A 25194-nucleotide genomic window follows, 5' to 3' on the forward strand; every position below is an offset into this window, starting at 1 on the left:
TCTCTTCTCTCCCTTCTGTGTTTCCACTGTATGCGTCACGGGGTTTGGGAGCCGGAGAGGCGTGGGCTTTCATTCACGGCCCCCTCCTCCCCAGCTCTGGAACTCAAGCGCTGCACACTTCACTCTTTCACCCTCAAGATGGGTGTGAGGACCGCGGTCTTAAGGGCTGGGTGTGCAGGGGGGTGAGTCGCAGGTGAAAGCCAGCTGACCAGACCAGAAATACTCCCACCCCTGCCTTCTGGGTTCAAGGGCCCCATGTTTAAAGTAAAGAGATTCTAAAGATTGTCCTGGATCTGCCATTCCACCCTGGCCCCCTCTTCAGACTTTGTGACTCGCTTAGATTGAAGAGAATGACAAGATGGCAACAGAAGGGCCCTGATAAAATATATGTACATATACAAATATCTAAATATGCACCTATATTTGCATGTATGCATATACATATATGGAGAAGGAAATGCAACCCACTCATGTGTTCTTGCCTGGAGAATCCCAGGGACGGGGGAGCCTGGTGGGCTGCCGTCTATGGGGTCGCACAGAGTTGGACACGACTGAAGCGACTTAGCAGCAGCAGCAGCAGCAGTGTATACATATACGCATTCTGTTTATACACATACACACATCTGGAAGGGAGCCTTTGGACTGGCTAACAGTGGAGGATATTTTTCAAGAAAGTTGACTCGTAAACCATTCAGTGTTCGAGGGTGGTCTTGACACTAAGGCAGGGGAATGACCTCCGTAGGGCCCTGGTCAGATTCTGACATGTCCGTTCTTTGTCCATATAAATGAGGACCTTTCTGGAGTCCTGGGGACATCCCATGGGATAAGCTTGGTTTTTAAGGAGACTTCAGAATCACTGAGGTCAGGACAGAGAATGAATCAGTCCAGTTTCATTCGTCTTGCCCACCCACAGCTTGAAGGTCAGCTGGAGAAGCGCCTGGACCCAGGGCTTCTGTGTACTGACCCTGTCTCTGTTGGTCATGGTGCCTTCACTGACTCACCGCCTGATTCATGTTTTCAGTCCTTTAGCCACTTATTCAGTCCTTTATTCATCCACTCACTCGTTTATGTACCTACTTCCTGCTCTCTGGGATACCTAAATGCCTACTCATCATTCATTCATTGTGCCCTTCATTCATTCACTCATTCGTTTCCTCAGCCATCTCTGCAGTTGCTCACTCTTGTCTCTTTCACTCACTTCACAAATATTTATCGAGTCCCTGCCATCCACCATGCACAGTGCCAGGCTCTGGGCATAGAAAGGGGCACAGATAGCACTGGCCTCATGGAGTTACGGGCAAGCAGGGAAGAGAACTTTTGGTACAACAGTGACAAAGTCTGTGACGGGTGCCTGTGAGAGGGTTTGGATTGTCAGGAGTGGAGGTCTTCTCCAAGAAAGGGCACTTGGATTAAGGTCTGAAAGATCGTTGATTGTCATGCACCCGTTGAAGAGTCAGGGGAAGGATCTTGAGAGCACAGAGGAGGGTGTGAGCGCCAGCCCTGGGGGAGGAGAGTGTGGTTAATGCTGATGTGGCATTCACACGTTCACCCCTCACTTGGCTGATGCCCGCAGAGCAGACCTTGTGTGTCAGGCGCTGGGTTAGGCTCAGAGAGGACTCGACCCCATCCTTGCCCGCCTAGGGCATTATTGTCACTGCGGAAAGGAGGGACGGGGGGCAGGGCCAGCGCTGGAGTGGGATTCACCAATGGCAAATGCTGCTCTCAGTCAGCTGCAGAAATCAGGGCAAGCTTCTCGGAGGATCCGACCTGGGCTTTGAAGAGCTGGTAGGATTTGACCTTGAGAAGGCCAATCAGTGGGACAATTCAGGAGAAAGGATACACAGGGGCAAGGGTTTAGAAGCTGTGACATGGGGGATTTGGGTGGAAAACCAAGCGCAGCCCAGTTAGTGGGAGTGTGTGAGGTGGTTTATGGGAGACAAGGTTGACCAGACCATGGGAGGCCATGGATGCTGGACAGAGGGGTTTGTTTTGCACTTTGTCTTGGATGTGGGCAACCCTGGAAGGGTTTCTGAACAGAGGAGGAGTAAGAGCAAACTGGGCTCAGGGCTGATGAGCGTGGCGGTGGTGTCAGCTGGACAGGAGACAAGAGAGTTGTCAGGGAGACCAGAGGTGGCCCTACTGGGTGGGGGTGGGGGCTTCTCTCTTTCCCGCTGCCCCTGAGGGAGGGATGGCCCAGACCAATGGGGTCCAGGGAGCAGCCGGGTGCATTCCAGTGGGGGGAGGGGCGGTCTTCGGCATCAGGAGACAGGGGTTGAGCCGCCGCCTCCCTCTCTGCTTCCCTGCAGGGTCAGAGTGCACCACCTCCTGCCTGGACCACAACAGCGAGTCCATTGTCCTGCCAGCGAACGTGACCGTCCGTGACATCCCGCACTGGCTGAACCCCACGCGAGTACAGGTGAGTGACTGGGAGGAAAATGACCTCATTGACCATTTACACGCCCTGGTCCTGAGTTGGTCCCTCTCCATATGGGAAAGCATCTGATGGCCACACCTGCTCTGTGGGGCAGGCACTGGTTCACTGTCATTTCTCCAACCTTAAATATTTAGTCCTTCCCCACTGGCAGCCGCTGTGGTAGCATCCCATTGAATCCCGATGATGGCCAGGGAGTAAGAGGACAAAGCACTTCGTTTACAAATGAGGAGACTGAGGCTCCAAGAACAGCTGGGGTGAAGGAGCAGAAAAGACCCCAAAGCTGCATCTGCCTGGCAGGAACGTCCTCACTCGTCAGGGCAGGGTTCACGGCTTCTCTGGTAGAAGCTCATGGACACTCCATAGCCGGGGCTTCTGGTATCTTTCTCATGCTTCACTTATGTGGTGGAAAGCAATTAATATGTGATACGGGGAACTAGCAATATTGATTGTGTATGAAGCACCTCCTGTGTTTGCGCACCCAGCACTTAGCACACAAGTCTGTTTAGACCTCAGGATGGTCCCGTGGAGCGAGGCCCACTGTCTGCATCCTCTCCTCATGGGCACTAGCCCCCGGGGGTGGGTGGTGGTCCGGTAGGAGGGTTCGACCCCAAGCCTGAGTCCAAGGGCTGTGCTCGCCCCACGGCGCCAGGCATATGTGGAAGGCCAAGTTCCCATCAGAATTGGCCAGCCCCATGTTCCTATGTGTCACCTGATCAACCGGAGCCCCCAGCGCCTACGTGGACCCCACTCGTGTCCCCCGGAGCAGCGCGATCCCTGGTGCCATGTGGCAGCTCTGGGGCATTGGCTCCGCGCATGGGAGGAAGTGAGAGATGGAGACGGGGTCGCCGCGAAGGTTCAGCTGTGTCTCTCCACCAGCCTTTCTGCTGAGGCACTGGGAGGCTCCAGTCTGCCCGCCTGCCCATCGCATATCCCGCTTGGAGAGCTGGCAGAACCTGATACCAGGTGTACTCTTTCCCAGGCGAGCTGAAGGCGCGGTGGTGAGGGCTTACTCAGCACTCCCTGCTGGCTGGCCTGCCAGCCCCTCTGCTGCCCCCCGCACCCCAGGGCTGCCGCCCCTCCCTCCTCCCCTCTTCTGCTGCCACTCTCTGCCCATCTCCAACTTAGTGCCCCTTTTCCTGCCTCTGTTTTTTTATTCTTTTTTTTTAAGAGTTGTGAGTGAAGTTTTACTGGGGGCAAATGAGGACTATGGCCCGGGAGATAGCATCTTAGATAGCTCTGAGAAACCACTCCCAGGAGGTAAGGGCAAGGTCAGGATAGATGTGATTTTGGTGAAGACAGAGAACATGCAACCAAGCACATATTTTTGCAGAAGATCCTGCTAGTCTCATGACGGTACCATTCGTCAAGAGGAGCAGATGTCACCACAAAGGATTTTCTGGATACAAGGAGATACAAGAACTGCCTGCCTCTGTTTTCACTGTTTCTCTCTTCCTTCTCCTGAGACCTCTATACCTCTTTCCACCTCCTTCCTGCCCACCTTCTTTGCCTCCATCCCTGTTGTCCTGTCTGTCTGTCTGTCTGTCTCTCTGCTTCACTCTCGCACACATCCAAGAGACCACTCTGTTTCCCTGACCTTGGGCTCCTTCATCTGTTTTTCACACTCAGCGTGCTTTTCCCCACTCCCCACCCAGAGCCCCACATAGGATCTCACTGAGCGTCCCGTGTACACACCCAGGTGCCCACACAGAGGCCATACGTCAATCTCAAGGCAGATGGAGATCATCAACACATGCCCTTCACTGTACAGATGGAGACAGGATCAGAGAGGGAGGGGGCTGGGCCAGGGTCACACAGGAAGCAGCACCAGGATCTTGACTGGGAGTTCTTTCTATGCCACCCCACCCTCCCTCAGCACCCTTCCCCCCCCACCGATCTCTCATGCACCAAAGGCAGGGGACCTACCGCTGCACAGAGCGGACACCAGAGACCTCTCTCACATCCCAAGGCCGGAGGTCTTCTTTGCCTGGGACCCAGACCAGGGCCCCCCACCCCTCTGCCCTCTGCCCGTTGGCTGAATTCCACCCTTCCCTCCATGAGCCCCGGGCACTAAAGAGTTCAGTTATAATTCATGATGAAATAAATCCAGGGATTTGGAAGTCTGCAAAGCCCCCCTCCTCAGTCGCCCACCCGCTGCCTGCCCGCCCCCGCCCCCACCCAGGTCCCCAGTCCGCCGGCCCTTATTGATGCCGGCCTACCCGGAGAGCCGTAACGAGGTTCAGACCTCCACTGGTCTCCGGAGGCCTCATTATCCAGGAGGAAAAAAAATGTGGTAGAAAAAGGGAGGAGGGCGAAGGGCAGAGATTGATGATTTCCAGGAATCGGGCAGAAACGCTGGCCTCTGCTGCACCCTTGCCCCCGTTGTGGCGAGAGCTGCAGACACAGAGCTGCAGGGCTGGCGGGGCTGGGCCGGAGCCGGCCCCGATGGCCCCTCTGCTTTCAGAGGGCTTGCTCCGAGCACCAGCGCGAGGTGGGTGTCGGGGCAAGGCTTTGCACCAACCACTGTCACATTTGTCCCCGTGTAAGAGAGTGAGAGGTGAGCACTGATGTGTAATGGATACCCGCTGTGAACCCACCTCGGATCAGACACCTTCCTGGCTTCATTTGCACTCCTGTCTCCACCACACACGCACACGCACACACATGCACACACGCACAACCCATGAGGTAGGAATTAGTCTCCCTTTCTTCAGTAGAGGAAATGGCATCTCGTACATAGAAACCTTTTCCCTACAAGGAACTGAAGAGGGATCCAGGTCAGTTTGATGCTGCTGTTAACTCTAGCTGCCTACAGCCTCCATGATACTAATAATAAAGGGGAAATGTTTACCATTGCTTAAGTAGCTGACAGCCAGCTCTCCCCACAGATACACCCTCTGATATGTAGCACTTGCCCATTGCCGCGGTGTAAATATTCCCACCACAGCAGGCTGCTGGTGCTCCAAGTGACTGTCGCCAAACACAAGTCAGAAGAGATGGGCACCGTTTTGCCTCTCATGAGCCCCTGGGAGCCCGCTGCGGCCCACTCCGGGCGCTCACCACATAGCAGGCTCTGTTTTAAGCATTAGACATAGGTTGGCACATATGAGGAGAACAAGGACCACCTAGGTGACTTGGAATATCGACACTGAGCTCATGTGCCGGGTGAGTGGCCTTTGTGAAGGTAGGCCCATGCTCAACGTGTTGACCCTGGCATGCCCTCTGGGGCCCAGGGCACAGCAGATGCTCCCGTTTGCAGTGGCTGAGTCAAGGGACCAAGGTTCAAGACAGCCCAGGCACCTGCTTGCTGCATGTGCCAGAGATTCCCCTTCTGTGAAATGAGAGTTAGACTGAAATCAAGAGTCACAGACTCAAACACCGATGGGAACCAGGTAGGTGGGATAAATGGGTGAAGCAGACCAAGTGCGTCGCTTTGTATTCTAAATGCTGAAGTCCCGTCGTTGTATTAGTATAGATACAAAACAGAAAGACTGAAATAAACATGCCTGTGTGTGTACTGCCCAACCCAAGAAATAAGGTATTGCAAATGCAGTCACTTTCTTACTGACATAAAGCTCACATGCTAATCTTGAGCATAAGGTTTGGTCAATTTGTGTGCTGTGTCCACTCGTGAGGTCCAGATCGGGGTGGGGACCCATACAGCTTCTCAGACACCTTTCCACGCCAGGCAGCGCCTCCACCACCAAGGTCTCTTCTGTTGGTTTTGCTTAGTTTTGAACTTCATGTAGCTGGAATCTTAGCATATATATCCAAAGAAATTCTTTTGTAGCCATATGTTTTACCTTCAGAGAAAAACACTCTGTCCTGTCCTTTCTTTCAAGCTCTCCCCCTTTTCAAGCCTCTTGCCACACGTGCACTTTGCAAAGCAGTGAAGATACAGAGAAACCTTCCTTGGATATAATCAATAGGACAGTGCAAACTCTCTGTGATAGATGCAAATACCCCTCGGGCTTAAGGCTGGACAGGCTGCAGGGAATGGTGGGGACTGTGGTCAACTGAGAAACACACTCTGGCTGCCAAAGGGGGAGCCGCCAGCTGAGTGTGACAGCATGGAAATGTGGGCTCAGTGTGGCCAGATGTTCCCTGTTTCCTTGGGTATAAGAAATCTGAAGTCTTTAAAATATGAAGTCTCTCATTTTTAAAATATGGGCAACTAATTTGACTTTGAGCACTTCGTGTGCCACACTAGACATTTCTGTGGGCTGTGTAGCCTAGAAGCTGTTGGCTTGCCACCTCTGGATGAGACACTCTTTGAAGCTGGACCTTCAGAATTCAGGGGGCAGCCCCTCCTGCATCAGCCCCTAAGGAGCACCTCCAGTCTGCCCTGCAGTCCCCCTGCTTAGGGTGCCAAGAAAGCTCCCCGATAGGAAGTGCAGCCCCCAATCTCAGAGGGGCATAATGCCTCCCTGTAGCTAGGATCATACTGTCAACTCCAGGAGATGGTGAAGGACAGGGCAGCCTGGCGTGCTGCAGTCCATGGGGTCACAAAGAGTCCAACACGACTGAGCGACTGAACAACAACAACAACAGCTGGGATCTTGGCTTCTTTAAAAGCTTCTGGAAAAAGGATGGGAGGAAAGAAAAGAGAAAGGGAGAGAGGAAAGGAGAGTTGAGGAGGAGGAGAGAGAAGGAGTTAAGAAAAGGGAAAGCACCACATACTGACCCTCTGTTGTGACATGACAGGTACTTTTTGTGAGGAATTCATTAAACTCCAGTGAGATCAATATTATCACCACTTTACAGAGGAAGAAGCTGAAGTTCTCCAACGTTGTCACTGCCCAATGCACGTAACTTGCGTGATGGAATCAGGATTAGCACTCAGGACTAAGGCTGACACATTCTGTCCTACAAGACAACCATCTTACACATTATAAGTAATAAACAAGTGAATACATCAGACAAAGGATGCACAATTCATTCCTTGAAGAGAAGGTATCAGACTCTAAAGATCAGAGGTAGAATGGTTCTGAGTGAAGACAAAGTCCAGTCTGTGTTTGTTCTGAGTGAAGACAAAGTCCAGTCTACACAGCGTGTAGAAGGAGACATCCTGTGCCCAGCAGGGGAAGCCCGGAGGTGGGGACATGTGTTCGAAGACCAGCAATTCCTCATTCACTCTGGGATGCACTTATACATTCACTCATTTGGTCATTTATTCATTAACTCTTTCAGTGAACATAGATTAGGTACCTCAAAATGGAAGACGTTCTTCAAACAAGGGATAGAGGGTGGAAAATACCTAGGTTTAAAAAAAAAAAAAAAAAACTTACGCAGACGAAAGCCAGAAGCTCAGTAACTGATAAAAAAGGAAAAACAAACAGCTTATGCAGCTGACCCACAGGAGGTCCTATAAATAAGGAAAAATAAAGGAGAAAGGAGGACTTGTCCCAGAAGACATCAGAGGGGGTATCAGGTCTGGGCTTGGGACAAGGGGGTTCTTCTAAGACTCTTTCTCACATCTTTGGCTCTGCTTGGGTTCGTCTTCTCTGGGGTTCAGCTTTTAAACACTCTGCTTCTGCTGCATTTGTCTCAAAGCCCCTCCACCTTTCTGAACCTTGGTCTTCCCATCTGTCAAAAGAGTAAGTGTTTTTATGCTTACCGGTTTGGGAGCGAGAGGGTTTTGAAGGAAGATATAGTTTTCAAATTATAAATCTGGAAATAGGACAGATATGAGTTTAATTCCTGACTGTCATTACCTATGTGTATGATTTGGGGCAGGTTATTTAACTTCTCTGTACCTCAGTTTCCTCTTGCATAAACCAGCATCAAAAATTGTACATAAATATTGTATGATATCACATATATGTGAAATCTAGAAACTGTACAGATGAATCTATATACAGAAAAGAAATGGACTCACAGATACAGAAAACAAACTATGGTTACAAAAGGGGAGAGGGAGGGAGGCAAGGACATATAGGAGTATGAGGGTAACAGATACAAACTACTATGTATAAAGTAAATAAGCAACAAGGATTTAGTATATAGCATAGGGAATTATGAGGCGGGAATGGCAACCCACTCAGTATTCTTGCCTGGAGAATCCCATGGACAGAGGAGCCTAGTGGGCTGCAGTCCACAGGATCGCAGAGTCAGACACGACTGAAGCAACTTAGCACAATACACAGGGAGTTATACTCAATGTAATAACCTATTTTAGAATATAATCTGAAAAGATAACTGAATCGTTTTTCTGTATGCATGAAAAAAGTACCTATATCATATATATTATATATATGGACTGATATCATAGTTATGGTAAATGTTAAATGAAAATTCTGAGCACAAGGCTTGGAGCATAACATGTGCTTAATAGAGGGTTTTGTGTTGAGGAGGCGAGAGGAAAACCGTGATGGAGCTGTTAGTGGTCCTGTGCTGATGATGTGGTGATGGTACTATTGATGATGATGATGGTAGTGGGGGCGCTATGGTGAAGATGATGGGGCTGGTGTTATGGATGATGGTGATGGTGGTATTGGTGGTGGTGATGGTCATTGCAGCCAAGAAGAGACAGTCTATTCTTCCTATGTAGCAAGGCAGGAAAGAGAGCTGTCTTACAAAGCCTCGTCTGAAAGGGCTCTGACTGGGCTGGAGGTCTCACTGGCATCAAGAGGAGCAAGGCTGGCCTCTGTGGGGACCCATCTGGGGTCTCCCAGCACATGGTGTAAACAGCCTAGTCTTTCCTTCAGCTCCTGCTGCCTCCCCTTTCCTACTCCTCCTGGCAGACAGAGCGGCCCTGTAGGGAGACAGGTGGGGCGTGCAGCCCTGAGGAATAGTGGAAAATCCAGAAGACTTGGAAACATAAATAGGCTCATGCAGATAGTATAAAAGTCCTTTTTCTGAACTCACGTCAGGTAAACCTCAACTGACAGAAACTTGTACAACCACACCGAGACACTCCCACGGATGGATTAAATTAGGTCTCAAATAAACAGGGGGTGGGGATGGGCATCGAATCCCTTGTGGATCCTGACCCTGCTGTTTTCTACTACTTGAGTTCGGTTCAGTCCCTCAGTCGTGTCCAACTCTTTGCACGTATTTTTTTTTTGAACCATAGCCTAAATGTTCCTCCAACATCCCTGAATGTTGGCCTGGAACAGATGCTCAGACCCAGAGATGGAAGTCTGGTTAAAACTTGCCAGATAATGGAAGCAGGTAGTCCCCTCCACTTCTGGCCCTCAGGGTTAGGAAGCAGCAGGGTGAGAAAGTAGCTGAACTGGAAGGATGGGACTAGACTTCTCACATTCCTTCACTGGATCAACATGCATTTGTTTGCTATGATCCATCCTGAACCTCGGGGGTGGGGATGGGGGCGAGCAGAGATGTCTAAAACCAGGCCTGCCCTCTTACTCACAGCTGTTAGTCTTGGATTAACCATTTCCACATACTTTCTCTTAATGCATCTTCACAAGCCTGTGACATTTTCAGGACCCATTTTGCAGATGGGAAAACCTAACCTCAGTGGAAATTTCAAGTCAGAAGTGCAACCATGCCTGTCATGCCTCGGTGCTCAGTCTCTCCCACACATCACCTTGTGTTTTAGGAGAAGGCAGACAGTGTCAACAGAGGCAGGAGGGGCTAACGAGTAGATTTCACCTTGTGAGACTGTAATTGGCAGATCCTAAGTTAGGTCGTTTGTCTGAGATCTGTAATTAATTCAGTGTACACTAAACTGGTCCTCTAAGCTAGACACGCTGCTGGGCTTTCCAAATGCTTTTCGGCTGCTCCGGAAGAAAAAGTGAACATATTAATTGCTCAGCCATGTCCAACTCTTTGCAACCACATGGACTGTAGCCCACCAGGCTCCTTTCTTCATGAAATTCTCCAGAGAATACTGGAGTGGGTAGCCATTTGGAGTGGGTAGCCATTCCCTTCTCCATGAGATCTTTCCAACCTCAGGATCAAACCTGGGTCTCCCACATTGAAGACAGCTTCTTTACTGGCTGAGCCACCAGAGGAGCCCAGGAAGACAAGTAAAGAAAACAACAAGTGTCCCTTGGTAAAATCATCTCTATTTTGAGATGGATCCATTCATATATAACATAAATATTGACTGATCATCCTCCATGTACTAGGCACCATTCTAGGCATAGAAGACCCAGGGTGAACCAGAGAAATGGGACAGAGAAGCAAGGCCCCCAGTCCAAGCTCAGCCAAATCCTGGAGTCATGTGATCCCACGCTCACCAGGAAACCTCATCACAGCTTTGCTCCCACATAGGTCTGCCCTTGGGGAGAGAATGGGCTGGTCACATGGATTTTCCACAGTCTGACCCTTGTGACTGCTCATTTCTTAATTAAAATTAATCAACTGGCACTCTGCTGAGCCCTGACCATGGAGACTTCAATGGCTGCTCCCTGACACAAAGTTACCTGACCAAGCTAAGCATTTGCCTCCAGGTTATTTTAATTAATTTTTTAAAAATAAATCATTGTAGGATCTCCCTGGCGTCCCATGGTTAAGACTCTGTGCTTCCAATATAGGAGGCGTAAATTTGATTGATATTCAGAAAGCTAAGATCCCAGATACTGCATGGCTAAAAGATTAAAAATAGATAAATAGATAAACAAATCATTGTAATCTGGCATGAAAAGTAGGGCATCTATAGCGGAATAGAAAAGGGAGCTTTTGGGATTGCGACCTTAGCCCCAGGCCTGATGCTGTTTGATTTTCCTGGTTGTGTTTCTCTTTATTTTTTCACGTCCTTAAAAAATTACTGTGTTGGATTTTATGTTATGAGCCACCTTAAATCATTCCTAAAAAATATGCTTAGTTTCATATGTTGGTTTCTTCACTTAACAGCTGTGGAGCTTGGGGAATTTCTTCTCCTTATGACATAAGATTAATGCCCACCACCACCCCCTGCATGCTGGTGAGAAATAAATAAGAAAATGAATAAAGTAAATAGCACCATAAATGCACTCCATACATTTTAGTTGTCATTATAATAATAATTGTATTAAGGGCGGCTATAAGTGAATGTATATACATATACCTTAAGTTCTGCCTGAGGGGGTTGGGGAAATCATCACAGAGGAAGGTAGTCTTTTTTTTTTTTAATTCTAAATTTATATGTTATTTATTTATTTATTTTATTGGAAGAGAAGGAGGCGACAGAGAATGAGATGGTTTGATGGCATCACTGATTCACTGGACCTGAGTTTGAGCAAATTGCAGGAGATAATGAAAGACAGTGAAGCTTGGCATGCTGTAGTCCATGGGGTCATGAAGAGTTAGCCACTAAACAACAACATAGTTAATTTACAATGTGTTATTTTCAAATGTACAGCAGAGTGAATCAGTCATACATACATCCACTTCCCAGGTGGTGCTAATGGTAAAGAACCTCCTGCCAATGTAAGAGACATAAGAGATGCAGGTTCTATCCCTGAGTTGAGAAGATCCCCTGGAGGAGGGCATGGCAACCCACTCCAGTATTCTTGATTGGAGAATTCCATGGACGGAGGAGCCTGGTGGGCTACAGTCCCTGGGGTCACAAAGAATCTGCCACAACTGAAGCAACTTAGCACACCCAGCACTCTTCTTTAGATACTTTCCCCGTACAGGCCATTACAGAGTATTGAGGAAGGTAATCTTGCACAGAAACGTAAAAGATAACTAAAGATTCTTCAGGTGACAAGATGAGGAAGACCTGCCATGAAGGGGAGCAGCAGGGCCAGAGTTACAGAGATAGGAGTGTGAGCGCCTCGGGAATGGTGGTGGTTTAGTCGCCAAGTCCTGTCCGACTCTTGTGACCCCAAATGGTGAGCTGGCCTGTATGGTGGCAGCAGGTGGAAGCAGAAAGGATTTTCTGCCTGTCTGGGGTTCCAAAACCAAAGGTGCGTTCATGCATCCTCCAGCCCACTGCTCTCAAACTGTACTGTGTATCAGAATCATCTGGGAAAGCTTGTTTTTAGAACACAAGAGTCCCAAGTCCTGGCTTCAGGGATTTAGACACCCTAGACCCAAGGCAGTGAAGAGCCTGCCGTTTCAGCGTGCTCCCGTGCGATTGTGATTAGGGTAGTCCTCAGTGTCGACTTTGGGCAGTCCTCTCCCATGCCTTGCTCCACCTCCCTGCTGCAGCCACGCACTTGGACATGCATGTGCTCACGTGTGCAAGTGCATGCGTGCACACACACACACAGACACACACACTCTACCCTTCCTCCCGCCTTATCCCCGACTCTGTCCACGGGGCAAACAGCCAGGAATTTCCTGAAGTGCCTTTCCGGTCATGTCCCCATCCTGCAGGTCTGCTTCTCCTCCTCTCGTATTCCTGCCAGAGAAATACAGAATCACGACCCCTACAGTGAACACAAACATTATTTTAATCTTGTGGCTCCAGTTCAGGCAGGTACCGGGGCAGATTCTCCATGTAAATGCCAGGGTGAGGTCAGGACTCAGAAGATCCAAGAAAGGAACAGGGGCATTGAATGTGATTCCAGTAAAGAGATGGCTCCCTCGCAGCCGCAAACCCATCTAACCTCTTTCTCCCTCTCTCTGCAGAGAGTTGTCTGCACGGCTGGTCTCAAGTGGTATCCTCACCCTGCTCTGATTCACTGTGTCAAAGGTTGTGAGGTGAGTTCCTCCAAATGGTCCCACTATGGTTATCCCTCTTATTGTTAATCATGGTAACATTTCCTATGCCTGCTAAGTGCTTTAAATACCCCTTTAACAGACTTCTTGGATAGGAGTCAGCAGGCCTGTTTTACAGCTCATGAAACTGATGCACAGAGAGGGCAACAAACACACTCAGACACACACTGAATGGCTAACAGAGTCAGGATCCCAGACCAGGTATTTCTGGCTCAATATAATATTGCCTCTGAAAGGGAGACTGGGAGTGAGGGAGTCCATGATTTAGCAGCTGTAATACACCAGACATTTTACCAGCATTGACTCATTTAACTTTTCAGAACCACATGAGGCAGGTTTCTTTTTTTTAATTTCTACTTTTTCTGACACCATTAGCTTCAGATCACTTCTGCCTCACGTCTTTGTCATTCATGTGTTCATCAACTCCAGAGGAGATAGGGGGCACCTTATCCCAACCGCTTAGAGCTGGAGGCGGAACAGCTCCTCTGACCCTTTAGAGAAGCCATCCCTTGGAACTTGGCATTTTGGAGCTCTGTCCCTGGGTATGGGTGATAAGCTTGGGGAGGGGCAGCGCCAGGGTACTTGGCCTGTCACCTGTGTTCTCAAGGGGGTCCTGTCCTTGGAGGTCAGAGACATTCTGTGCACCTCTGTGCCCACCTGAGTCTTTTCAGCTGGCATCAAAAGGAAGCCCCAGATCCCATCCAGGTGGATGTCCACATCTCTGTGGTCCCCTCAGACCTCTCTCAGGAAAAGCCAGGTGGAAAGGACTAGACTGCTTAGGAAACTTTGTATTTGATAGAATTCTTAAAATGTCACAACCAGAATGCTCTTCTAAATCATGGGGAGACTGAGACCTAGCTAGCAGCCAGCTCCAGCGTTTGATGGAATGCCAAACTGGAACGGCTCTTAATGTGATCTAGCCTCCTCATTTGTTGGGTAGACTGGAAGAGGGATGGGGGGATAGAGCAGTCCAATGCTGCACAGCATGACAGACATAGAGCTGAAGCATGAACCCAGGCCTCCTGACTTCCAGGCCTGTGAATTTTCTCCTCCACTGGCCACTCCTGCCCACAGACCAGCCCTCACCTGTCAATGTCACAGGACAGTCCCCGGGTCCTATTTCTTTCTGTGTGTGGGTTAGGGACCTCCTGTGGCATCTTCTTAAGGCACAGGACACTGTAGTTTTTAAGAACTCCCTTTCTCCCAAGATTCAGCAGAAATGGCAAAACCGAAGCCAAGGGCCCGAGACAGTTGCATCCTGCCATCTCTCTGGATCGGTCCAGCATTTCAGAAAAAGGAAGCTTGGGTTACCTGGGCATGCCTTCTGCCGAGTCGGCAGTCTGGGCGACCAGTGTGACAGCAGAATTCGATCCCTCCTTTGACTCAGCACTAAGACCTTGGAGACCCTCACCTGCCCGGCTCTGAGCTCTGCCAAGTGATGCTTATCATCTTTGCCCTTGCAGGTGCCCCCTCGTCCCCTTGCCTTCTCATAGTTTGTCTCTTATCTGGGCTGAAAAGTATGCTTAGAAAAGACACAAATGCTGGGTCCAGGGAGGAGCTATCACCCTGGAATATCTACAGGAGCCAAGATTGATAAATGGTTTGGGAACCTCGAGCCCCCCTACTCTCTGCCCCAAGCTGTGTCTAAATTAGTAATTTAATTGCGTGTCTATCAGAGCTTCACTGGGGGCCTATTCTGTGCCCAGCACTGGTCTAGGTTCCTAGAGTGCAATGGTTTTAGTCACGTGAGAAAGGTAACTATGCTCTCTTGTGTCATCTAGATATCTTCTTACCTTTCCTCCATCCATCCATCCACCCTTTTACTGATCATTTTACAAGATAAACATGTAAGGAAAACATATTTGATAAAGGTTCGCTCAAATTGCCAGCATTTTGCTAGGAAATCTAAGATATAAAAATGGATGACATACATTCCCTGTCCATAAGGATAAAGAAGATAAAGATAAAGAAGAATTCTAAACTGATATACCAAGAACTATCAGCAAAGCAGGTCCGGGAAGCTACAGAAGCACACGGAGCCCCAGGGGGTATAGGGAAGGCATTTTGCAAGCGTGATGTCTGAGCTCTGTCTTGAAGGGTGAATTGTTTTCCGGAACACACCGTTAGTAGAAGTAGCAGCGTGAGAAACACCAGAGAGAGAAGAAACCTCTAAGTTGTAGAGCTTCTCACATGTGATTCTCTCTCTATAGAAAGCCTCCCTTCTCCACCCCCTGATTAATCTCCCATCTGATTAACTCCTACTCATCTTATGATCTCAGCTGAAACAATCATTTCCTCAGAGACTCCTTCATGGAGTTCTCTGATTAGGTCAGATCTTCCTGCTCTTAATTCTAACAGCGTCATGTACCTTTCCTCTCAAGCTCTTATCAAAGTTAAAATCAGCAATTAGATAAGTGAGCCTTTGAACAAAGTCTGCCTCCTCACTACAGTGTAAGGCCTGGAGGAGGAGGGGCTCTATTGGGATGGCCAAAAAGTTCATTCAGATTAGTCTATAACTTTATAGGGAAAATCCAATGTTTTAGCCAACCCAATACATTATTACTCATTATTACATCCTTTTTTTTTTTTTTTTTTAAGCACAGTGTGTGACACATAGTTGGTGTTCAACAGATAGGATTGCACAGAAGATGAATGGATGAATGGATGAATGGATAGATGGTTGGGTGGGTGGATGGATGGATATAGCAGCAGGAAAGGGTACATAGAAGAGAGTAGCTGGTAATGAGACTGGAGATACTTTTTAGTGGCCCAATAAAAAAAGAAACACTTTTATTTTATTTTTCTTCCTCCTCTTCTTCTCCAGCTACTCCTTTACCAAGCCAGTTCTTTTTATTTTACAAAAAGGACATTTGGTTTCTGTGATTAGTCCTTATATATGATATGAGAAAGAACATAGAAAAGAGAGCCCCAGACAGATCTCCTAAGGCTCAGAAAAGAGCAAAGGGCTTATCCTTTGTGGTTGGTGTCTCTCTGCTCCAATATGAATGTAGTTAATGTATCCGTTATGGCAGTCACAGGGCAGAGTCCCACCAGAGTTCACAGCCTTGCGTATGTGCACACGCAGTTGAGCACAGCTCTCTCTGTTCTTGGCTCTGTCTTGCTAAGATCTTTTTTAGACCCTAATAGGGTAGTGATGAAATGCAATCAGGCTTAAAGAGTTGGTGGCATAAAGCCTCTGTGAATCTGGAGCACAGATGCGAGAGACAAGGATGCCACACAGGCTGGACTCCTTGTGAATTTGGTTCTCCCCAAAGCAAGCCCACAAGAAGTCAGGATGGGAGGGAGAGACTGCTGGATCACAGAGGTTGTGCTGGGATGCAGGTTAGCCAGCTGTTGACATCTTCTTTCTCATCAACAAGTCACTGAGCATCAGGGACTCCCAACCCTAACTTTAATCAGAGAAGTTTCATTTTCATTTCCTTTCTATATTAAAGGGTTACACAGTATTACCTCTGATGAGAGGAGGGGAATGTTCATTACTTTGAGGAAACAGTGGTCTAATCCCGCCTCTTTATTTTAGCACTGGGAGCCCTGAGGCCCAGAGACAATAAGCCACTTACTCAAAAGGACCGAGTAGCCAACCAGGTTAGACAGTCTGCTAAGTGCTCAGGCGGGAAATGCAACTGCTGGGGGTGGCAGAGACCCCTGCCTCTGCCCTAAGCTGACTCTGGGTTCAGATCAGTAATAACTCCATCATCTTTTCCTCATCTTTCAAGCATCACAGAGTTGGTGAAACACGGGGAAGAAAAGAGAGAAATTGGCATATTCTAGATATAACCCAGAAGGGTAAAGAAAAATGAGATGTCAGCTTAGACTGAAATCTCTACTCTGCCTCTGCCAATTTGCTCTGAGCCTCAAGGTCTTAATGTGTAAAGTGTGAAGAGCCATGCCTACCTCACGTGTTTTTTTGAGAACAAGAGGAAAACAAACATGGAAGGTGTGTGACGTCCAGTATATCTATACTCTCGTGTGAAAGGAGAAAGTGCCCGCAATCACACACCAACCGTTGTGCCAAACCCCTATGAATTCTTATGTTCAGTCTCTTTAGTTCGTTAGTTTACATTCAGCTTCCCAGTGTATTTGCATATATTTTTATTGTAAATTATGGTTGTAAATATCTACTACCAGGAAAGTAGGGGAGGGGTCAGATTTTCTTATTTCTCCAAGCGAAAGGAGCCCTGTGCTTCAGGAGGACATAGTGGTCGATCCTGTGCTTTTGCACACAAGTGTGTGTCTCCTAGCATAACTGTAGTTGAGTGGGGAAAAATCTTGGCTAGTTCAGTTCAGTGGCTCAGTCATGTCTGACTCTCTGTGACCCCATGAATTGCAGCACGCCAGGCCTCCCTGTCCATCACCAACTCCCGGAGTTCACTCAGACTCATGTCCATCAGGTTGGTGATGCCATGCCATCCAGCCATCTCATCCTCTGTCGTCCCCTTCTCCTCCTGCCCCCAATCCCTCCCAGCATCAGAGTCTTTTCCAATGAGTCAACTCTTCGCATGAGGTGGCCAAAGTACTGGAGTTTCAGCTTTAGCATCATTCCTTCCAAAGAACACCCAAGGGCTGATCTCCTTTAGAATGGACAGTTGGATCTCCTTGCAGTCCAAGGGACTCTCAAGAGTCTTCTCTAACACCACAGTTTGAAAGCATCAATTTTTTGGTGCTCAGCTTTCTTCACAGTCCAACTATCACATCCATACATGACCGCTGGAAAAACCATAGCCTTGACTAGACGGACCTTTGTTGGCAAAGTAATGTCTCTGCTTTTAAATATGCTATCTAGGTTGGTCATAACTTTCCTTCCAAGGAGTAATCATCTTTTAATTTCATGGCTGCAGTCATCATCTGCAGTGATTTTGGAGCCCAGAAAAATAAAGTCTGACACTGTTTCCACTGTTTCCCCATCTATTTCCCATGAAGTGATAGGACCAGATGCCATGATCTTAGTTTTCTGAATGTTGAGCTTTAAGCCAACTTTTTCACTCTCCTCTTTCACTTTCATCAAGAGGCTTTTTAGTTCCTCTTCACTTTCTGCCATAAGGGTGGTGTCATCTGCATATCTGAGGTTAGTGGGCTAGTTAAGAGGTTTTAAAAATGGCTGACGTGATGATTTGTCCAAAAGGATGTAGGGATTTGAAGCCAAGTAGGCCGACTCAGAGGTTTGTGAGAAGAAGAGAGACAGCTGAGTATTTACAGAAGCCAATCGCTGCTCACTCCAGGATGCTAATCAGGCCTCCGTTCTTCCTGCCTCTCTCCAGCCCTTCATGGGAGACAATTACTGTGATGCCATCAACAACCGCGCCTTCTGCAACTATGACGGTGGAGATTGCTGCGCTTCTACAGTGAAGACCAAAAAGGTAGGTAGGCCAGTGCGCCGCCCTCTGCAGCCACCCCTGCAGGTGTCTCCAACTTACTGGCCCACGATCACCCCTGGGTGTTGGCCAACCCATTGTCCTGGTTGCGTCAGCACTCCCCTACAAGTTTCACCATGTTCTAGTGCGTTCTATTTCTCATTCTTTTACTCAGTGGTGGTGGGGGTTTAGTCACTAAGTCGCGTCTGACTCTTGCGACCCCATGCACTGTAGCCCCTCCAGGCTCCTCTGTCCATGGGATTCTCCAGGCAGGAATACTGGAGTGGGTTGCCAAGCCCTCCTCTGTTTTATTCAGTAGTTGAGCTCATATCATGTGCTGAGCCCTGAACTAGGTGTGGAGGTTCATGGATGATCTTTGTAGATGAGGTCCCTTAACCTCAGAGCTTAGAGTCAGGTATGGAAGCTGGCAAGCTGAAGAGTGATGCTTTTTAAGGGAAAGGACAGAGTTCCCTGAGGGCCCAGGCAAAGGGTTGGAGAAGACTCTGTGGAGGGATCTTCACCAATGCACACAACTGAGGGATGAGAAGGGGCAGGGAGGTGGCCAGGAGAAGTGTCTGGGGCAGGAGGCTGGCATGTAAAATCCTAGAGAGCACACACCTTTAGAGAGTATGGCTAAAGCCTAGGGGAAGATGGACGATGAGACGTTCCTGACAAGGTAAGCTATGACCTTTAAGCATTTAATAATCTCTTTCATTGTCCACACCTGGAAAATTAGCGGGTGTGGTCTTGGTCACCCTTTTCTTCGTTAGCACACTAGGATGTAGCGGGAGTGATTCAAGTGTTTATGGAAAAACTGGAGCATCCAGCTGGGATGTGGTGGCACCCACCCACAGAGGAGTGGCCGCCTCCACTTTCCTCCTGGTGAGAGCTGCAACCACAGTTTGGGGCCTGAGCCAAGAGTTAGGAGAGAGGTGACCAGCCTGGCCCAGTGTGAGTTAAAGAGTGTTCCTGTGACAAATGAGTTCATCGGGAACAGTTTCTATTTTCACGCTCATCTATATTCGAAGCTGAAAAATCATTTGAACCTCTCTCTCATTTTAAAGAGGGGAAACTGTTGTTGAGAGAGGAGGGGGCACAGACTCGTGGTCATTTCGGCTACAGAGCCCTCTGTGATGATGTGGTCCAGACTTTTCATTTCCTTAATGGGGGTTCTGAGACCCATAAAGAAGGGATGATTTGTCCAAGGAAGAACAGTGAGTGATAGAGCAAGGTTCCTGGCTTATATCCTCATCCCTTTGTATTGCAGTGTCCTTAAGACAAATTGTTCCTTCAAGAACGATGCTCTGATTCTAAATAAAGGGGTAAACAGGGCAAGACCCAAGAAACACTCAGATTGGAGACTTGTCACTGTGTCTGTCGGTTGGTGCCAGTCTTATCTGATTGCGCTTGCTTTGCTGTGTATTGTTAGTATACTTAGTATATGGTTGTGATGTACAATAATTTATGAAACTATTTATCTCCAACTTTTGATTTTAACTTTTAGGTGATTTCATTTTCTCACAATGATAATGATGCGAATGAACATTTTTGCATAGAAATATTCTATAACTCTAATTATTCATTGACAGCTGATTCTTGGAATTGACATGAGGAGGATATAAGATGTGAGCATTTTTAATATTTTAATCTTATTGGCATGTATTTGGTTTTTGGAGTTTTGTTAGTTTCAGGTGTACAGTAAAGTGATTCAGTTATACACATAGTCCTTCTTTTTTAAGATTCTTTTCTCATATAGATTATCATGGAATACTGCATAGAGTTCCCTCTGCTATGCAGTACAGCCTTCTTGGTTATCTGTCTCACGTCTATTAGTGTGTGTGTGTTTGTCCCAAGCTCTCGATTTATCCCTCCCCTGCCATGTTTCCCTTCTGGTGACATGTTTGTTTTTGATATCTGTAAATCTGTTCCTGATATATGAATAAGTTCATTGGTATCTTTTTAAAAATTAGATTCCACATATGAGTGACATCATATTTGTCTTTCTCTGTATGACTTACTTCACTTCTTATGGTAATCTCTAGGTCCATCCATGTTGCTGCAAATGGCATTATTTCATTCTTTTTTATGGCTGAGTAATATTCCAGTGCATATATGTACCACATCTTCTTTATCCCTTCCTCTGTCAATGCACAATTAGATGGCTTCCATGTCTTGGCTATTGTAAATAATGCTGCAATGAACAGTGGGGAGGATGTTTAGTATATTCATTTTGACAATATTGATTCTTCCAATCCAGTAACACAGTAGAATCTTCCACCTGCATCATATCTGATTTCTTTCATCAGTGTCTTATAATTTTCAGAGTAGATGTCTTTTGTCTCCTTAGGTAGGTATTTTATTATTTTTGGTGTGATAGTAATTGGATTGTTTCCTTAATTTCTCTTTCTGATCCTTTGTAGTTACTGTATAGGAATGCGAGAGATGCCTGTGCATTTGTATCTTGCAACTTTACCACACTGATTGATTAGCTCTTGTATTTTTCTGGTGACATCTTTAGGATTTTCTATGTATATTATCAGGTTATCTGTAAACAGTGACAGTTTCATATCTTCTTTTCCAATTTGGATTATTTTTATTTCTTTTCTCTGATTGCCATGGCTAGGACTTCCAAAACTATATTGACTGGAAGTGGTGACAGTGGATTTCCTTGCCTTGTTCCTATCTTAGAAGAAATGCTTTTGGCTTTTTACCATTGAGAATGATGTTAGCTGTGGGTTTGTCTTATATAGCTTTTATTATATTGAGTTAAATTCCCACTTTCTGGAGGGTTTTTATCATAAATAGATGTTGAATTTTGTCAGAGGCTTTGTCTGTATCTATTGAGATGATCATATGGTTTTTATTCTTCAGTTTGTTAATGTAGTGTATCACACTGATTGATTTGCAGGTATTAAAGAATCCTTGCATCCCTAGGATAAATCCTGCTTGATCATAATGTATGCTCCTTTTAATGTATTTTTGGGTTTGATTTGCTAGTAGTTTTGCATCTATGTTCATCGGTGATATTGGTCGGTAATTTTCTTTTTTTGTGTGTGGTGTATTTTGTCTGGTTTTGGCATCAGGATTATGATGGCCTCATAAAATGAGTTTGAGAGTGTTCCCTCCTCTGCAGTTCTGGAAGATTTTCAAAATGATAAGTGTTAACTCTTCTCTAAATGTTTGATGGAGTTTGCTGTGAAGCCATCTGGTCCTGAACTTTTGTTTGTTGAAAGTTTTTTAATCTGTGTTTAAATTTCAGTACTTGTGATTGGTCTCTTCATATTTTCTATGTCTTCCTGATTCAGTCTTGAAAGATTGTATCCTTTAAGAATTTGTCCCTTTTTTTCTAGGTTGTCCAATTTATTGGTGAGTAGTTGCTTCTAGTAGTCTGTCCTGGTCATTTGTATTTCTGTTGTAACTTCTTTTTCATTTCTAATTTTATGGATTTGAGTCCTCTCCCTTTTTTTCTTGATGAGTGTGCCTAAAGGTTTATCAATTTGCTTATCTTCTCAAAGAATCAGCTTTAAGTTTCATTGATCTTTGCTACTGTTTTCATTTCTATTTCATTTATTTCTGCTCTGATCTTTATGTTTTCTTTCCTTCTGCTAACTTGGGATTTTGTTTGTTCCTCTTTAGTTGTTTTAGGTATAAGGCTAGGTTGTTTATTGGAATTTCTCTTGTCTCCTGAGGTAGGACTGTATTGCTATAAACTTCCCTCTTAGAAATGGTTTTGCTGCGTCCCAGTGGTTTTGGATAGCTATGTTTTCATTGTTATTTGTCTCTAGGTATTTATTTTTTCTTGATTTCTTCAGTGATCCATTGGTTGTTTAGTAACATATTGTTCAGTCTCCATGTGTTTGTGTTTTTAAAGGTTTTTCCCCTAGTAATTGATGTCTAACTCCTAGCATTGTGGTTGGAAAAGATGTTTAATTTCAATTTTCTAAAATTTACCAAGGCTTGATTTGTGGCCCAAGATGTGATCCGTCCTACAGAATGTTCCACATGCACTTGAGAAAAAAGTGTATTCTGCAGCTTTCAGATGGAATGTTCTATAAATATCAGTTAAGGCCTGTGTTTCCTTCTTGATTTTCTGTCTGGATGCTCTGTCCATGTATAAGAGTAGTGTGTTAAAGTCACCCATTATTATTGTGTCTATTTCTCCTTTTCCAGCTGTTAGCACTTGCCTTATATATTAAGAGGCTCCTGTGTTGGGCATCCGGTCCCATCACTTCATGGGAAATAGATGGGGAAACAGTGGAAACAGTGTCAGACTTTTTCCAAAATCACTGCAGATGGTGACTGCAGCCATGAAATTAAAAGACGCTTACTCCTTGGAAGGAAAGTTATGACCAACCTAGACAGCATATTCAAAAGCAGAGACATTACTTTGCCAACAAAGGTTCGTCTAGTCAAGGCTATGGTTTTTCCTGTGGCCATGTATGGATGTGAGAGTTGGACTGTGAAGAAGGCTGAGTGCCAAAGAATTGATGCTTTTGAACTGTGGTGTTGGAGAAGACTCTTGAGAGTCCCTTGGACTGCAAGGAGATCCAACCAGTCCATTCTGAAGGAGATCAGCCCTGGGATTTCTTTGGAAGGAATGATACTAAAGCTGAAACTCCAGTACTTTGGCCACCTCATGTGAAGAGTTGACTCATTGGAAAAGACTCTGATGCTGGGAAGGATTGGGGGCATGAGGAGAAGGGGACAACAGAGGATGAGATGGTTGGATGGCATCACTGACTCGATGGACGTGAGTCTGAACTCCGGGAGTTGGTGATGGACAGGGAGGCCTGGTATGCTGCAATTCATGGGGTCACAAAGAGTCGGACATGACTGAGCGACTGATCTGACCTGATCTGATGTTGGGTGTATATATATGTACAATTGTTTTTTCTTCTTCTTGGATTGATCCCTTGATCATTATGTAGAGTCCTTCCTTGTCTCTTGTACTAGTCTTTATTTTAAAGTCTGTTTTGTCTGACATGAGGGTTGCTACTCCAGCTTTCTTTCAATTTCCATTTGCGTGGAATACCTTTTTGCATTCCCTCTCTTTCAGTCTGTATAGGGCCCTAGATCTGAAGTTAGTCTCTTGTAGACAGTATGTACATAGGTTTTGCTTTTATATCCATTCAGACAATTTGTGTCTTTTGGTTAGAGCATTTAATCCATTTACAGTTAAGGTGATTATCAATATGAATATTTCTTATTGCCATTTTGTCAATTGTTTTGGGTATTTTTGAAGGTCTTTTTTCCCCTTCTCCTGTGATTTGATGCCTATCTTTAGTAATGTGTTTGTATTGCTTTTTCTTTTTTGTGTGTGTATCTGCTGTAGATTTTTGGTTTGTGGCTCCCATTAGATTTTGATATAACAGTCTATATATGTACCAGATTGTTTTCAGTTGCTGATCTCTCACATTTCCAATATCCTGTACCCATACTCTCTTCTTCTCATGATTGCTGTCTTTGATATATTTGTGTGTGGATGATTTCCTGACTCTATGTTTGCCTTTACTGGTGAGTTCCCTGTTTGTAATTTTCTTGAATCTTGTTGTGGCCTTTTCTTTCCTACCTAGAGAAGTTACTTTAGGATTTGTGGTACTGAATTCTCTTAGCTTTTGCTTGTCTGTAAAACTTTTGATTTCTCTGTTGAATCTGAATGAGGGCCCTACTGGGCAGAGTAGTCCTGATTGTAGTGTATGTGAAACCGTGTGTGTCCTGCAAGAGTGAAATCTGTCATTTCCCCCAGTCCCGAGGAGCTCCCGCACTCGAGCCAAATGCTTTGGGGTCTCTTCTTCCTGATGCCTTGCCCCAGGCTGGGGAGACTGACGTGGGGCTCAGGACACTCACTCTTGCAGGAGAACCTCTGCAGTATGGTCATTTTCCAGTCTGTAGGTCACCCGCCCAGCAGCTATGGGATTTGATTAGGTTAGGAAAGTACCCTTCCTCTTGCGCTCTTATTGTGGCTTCTTCTTAATCTGTAAAATCTCTGTTTTGATAGGCTCCCATCTTTTCTATTGATGGTTGTCAGCAGTTGTGATCTTGGTGTTTTCCTGAGAGGAGCTGAGCTCAACTCCTTCCACTCTGCCGTCCTTTCCGGGATCTAGGGCTGTTTTTATAGTTCGGAGGCTTTCTGCCCCTTTCTTCACCAGGTACTGGGCGTCGTCCCCTTGCTATGGGGTTTGCCGCTACAGTGCTCCTTCGCAGGCTCCTGGAACAGCAGGGTTGGGGCCTGGCACCTACTCACAGGTCTCGTGGCATTGGCCTGTGCCCACCTCTGAAGCCCAGGATGGCAGTAGGACTAATGCCTGCTCACAGAGCTCCTGTAGGTGGAGTCCTGGTGTCTGGGTGCACGTGCAAGGAAGGAAGCCCCAATGGTGGTCCCACCCTTCTCCTCGTACACCCTCGTAACAGCACCTCGACGCTACTGGGCCCAGGCTTCTTCCAGGCACACCCTTGGTTGCCATAGTCTAGTTTCTTTGGGCTCTTCTGTGCAGCCAACTATGTTCTTCTCCTTGGGTCTGACCTCTGAAGCCTAATCTTCTGTACCCGGCTCCCCCTGCACCGACAGAGGAATGTCCCAGACTGGGGAGTGCAGGGGGGTGCTGTGCTCTCCTCCACAGCTCCTCTTCCATCCAGTCTGACGTTCCCACAGGTGAGGAGACAACCCTGGGTGCAGAAACCTTTTCTCCTGCATAGCTCCCTCCCTGGGGTGCAGGCTCCATTCAGATTCCTTCCTTTTCTTTTTCCTTTTGTCCTACCTGGTTATGAGGAGGTTTT

The 25194-nt window shown here is 46.6% G+C and overlaps 1 protein-coding gene across 1 annotated transcript in view; it reads left to right on the forward strand.

Moving 5' to 3' along the window:
* The window catches only part of PAPPA (pappalysin 1), a 270648-nt gene that overhangs the window by 226836 nt on the left and 18618 nt on the right, over nt 1–25194 (forward strand). Inside the window, exons 19-21 of the mRNA XM_006074173.4 lie at nt 2307–2416; nt 12956–13027; nt 18325–18423. Of these exons, the coding sequence (XP_006074235.3) occupies nt 2307–2416; nt 12956–13027; nt 18325–18423 (281 nt within the window). The remainder of the gene's footprint in view (nt 1–2306; nt 2417–12955; nt 13028–18324; nt 18424–25194) is intronic.

This window comes from Bubalus bubalis, chromosome 3 (assembly GCF_019923935.1).
Source record: "Bubalus bubalis isolate 160015118507 breed Murrah chromosome 3, NDDB_SH_1, whole genome shotgun sequence".
Classification (NCBI taxonomy): domain Eukaryota; kingdom Metazoa; phylum Chordata; class Mammalia; order Artiodactyla; family Bovidae; genus Bubalus; species Bubalus bubalis.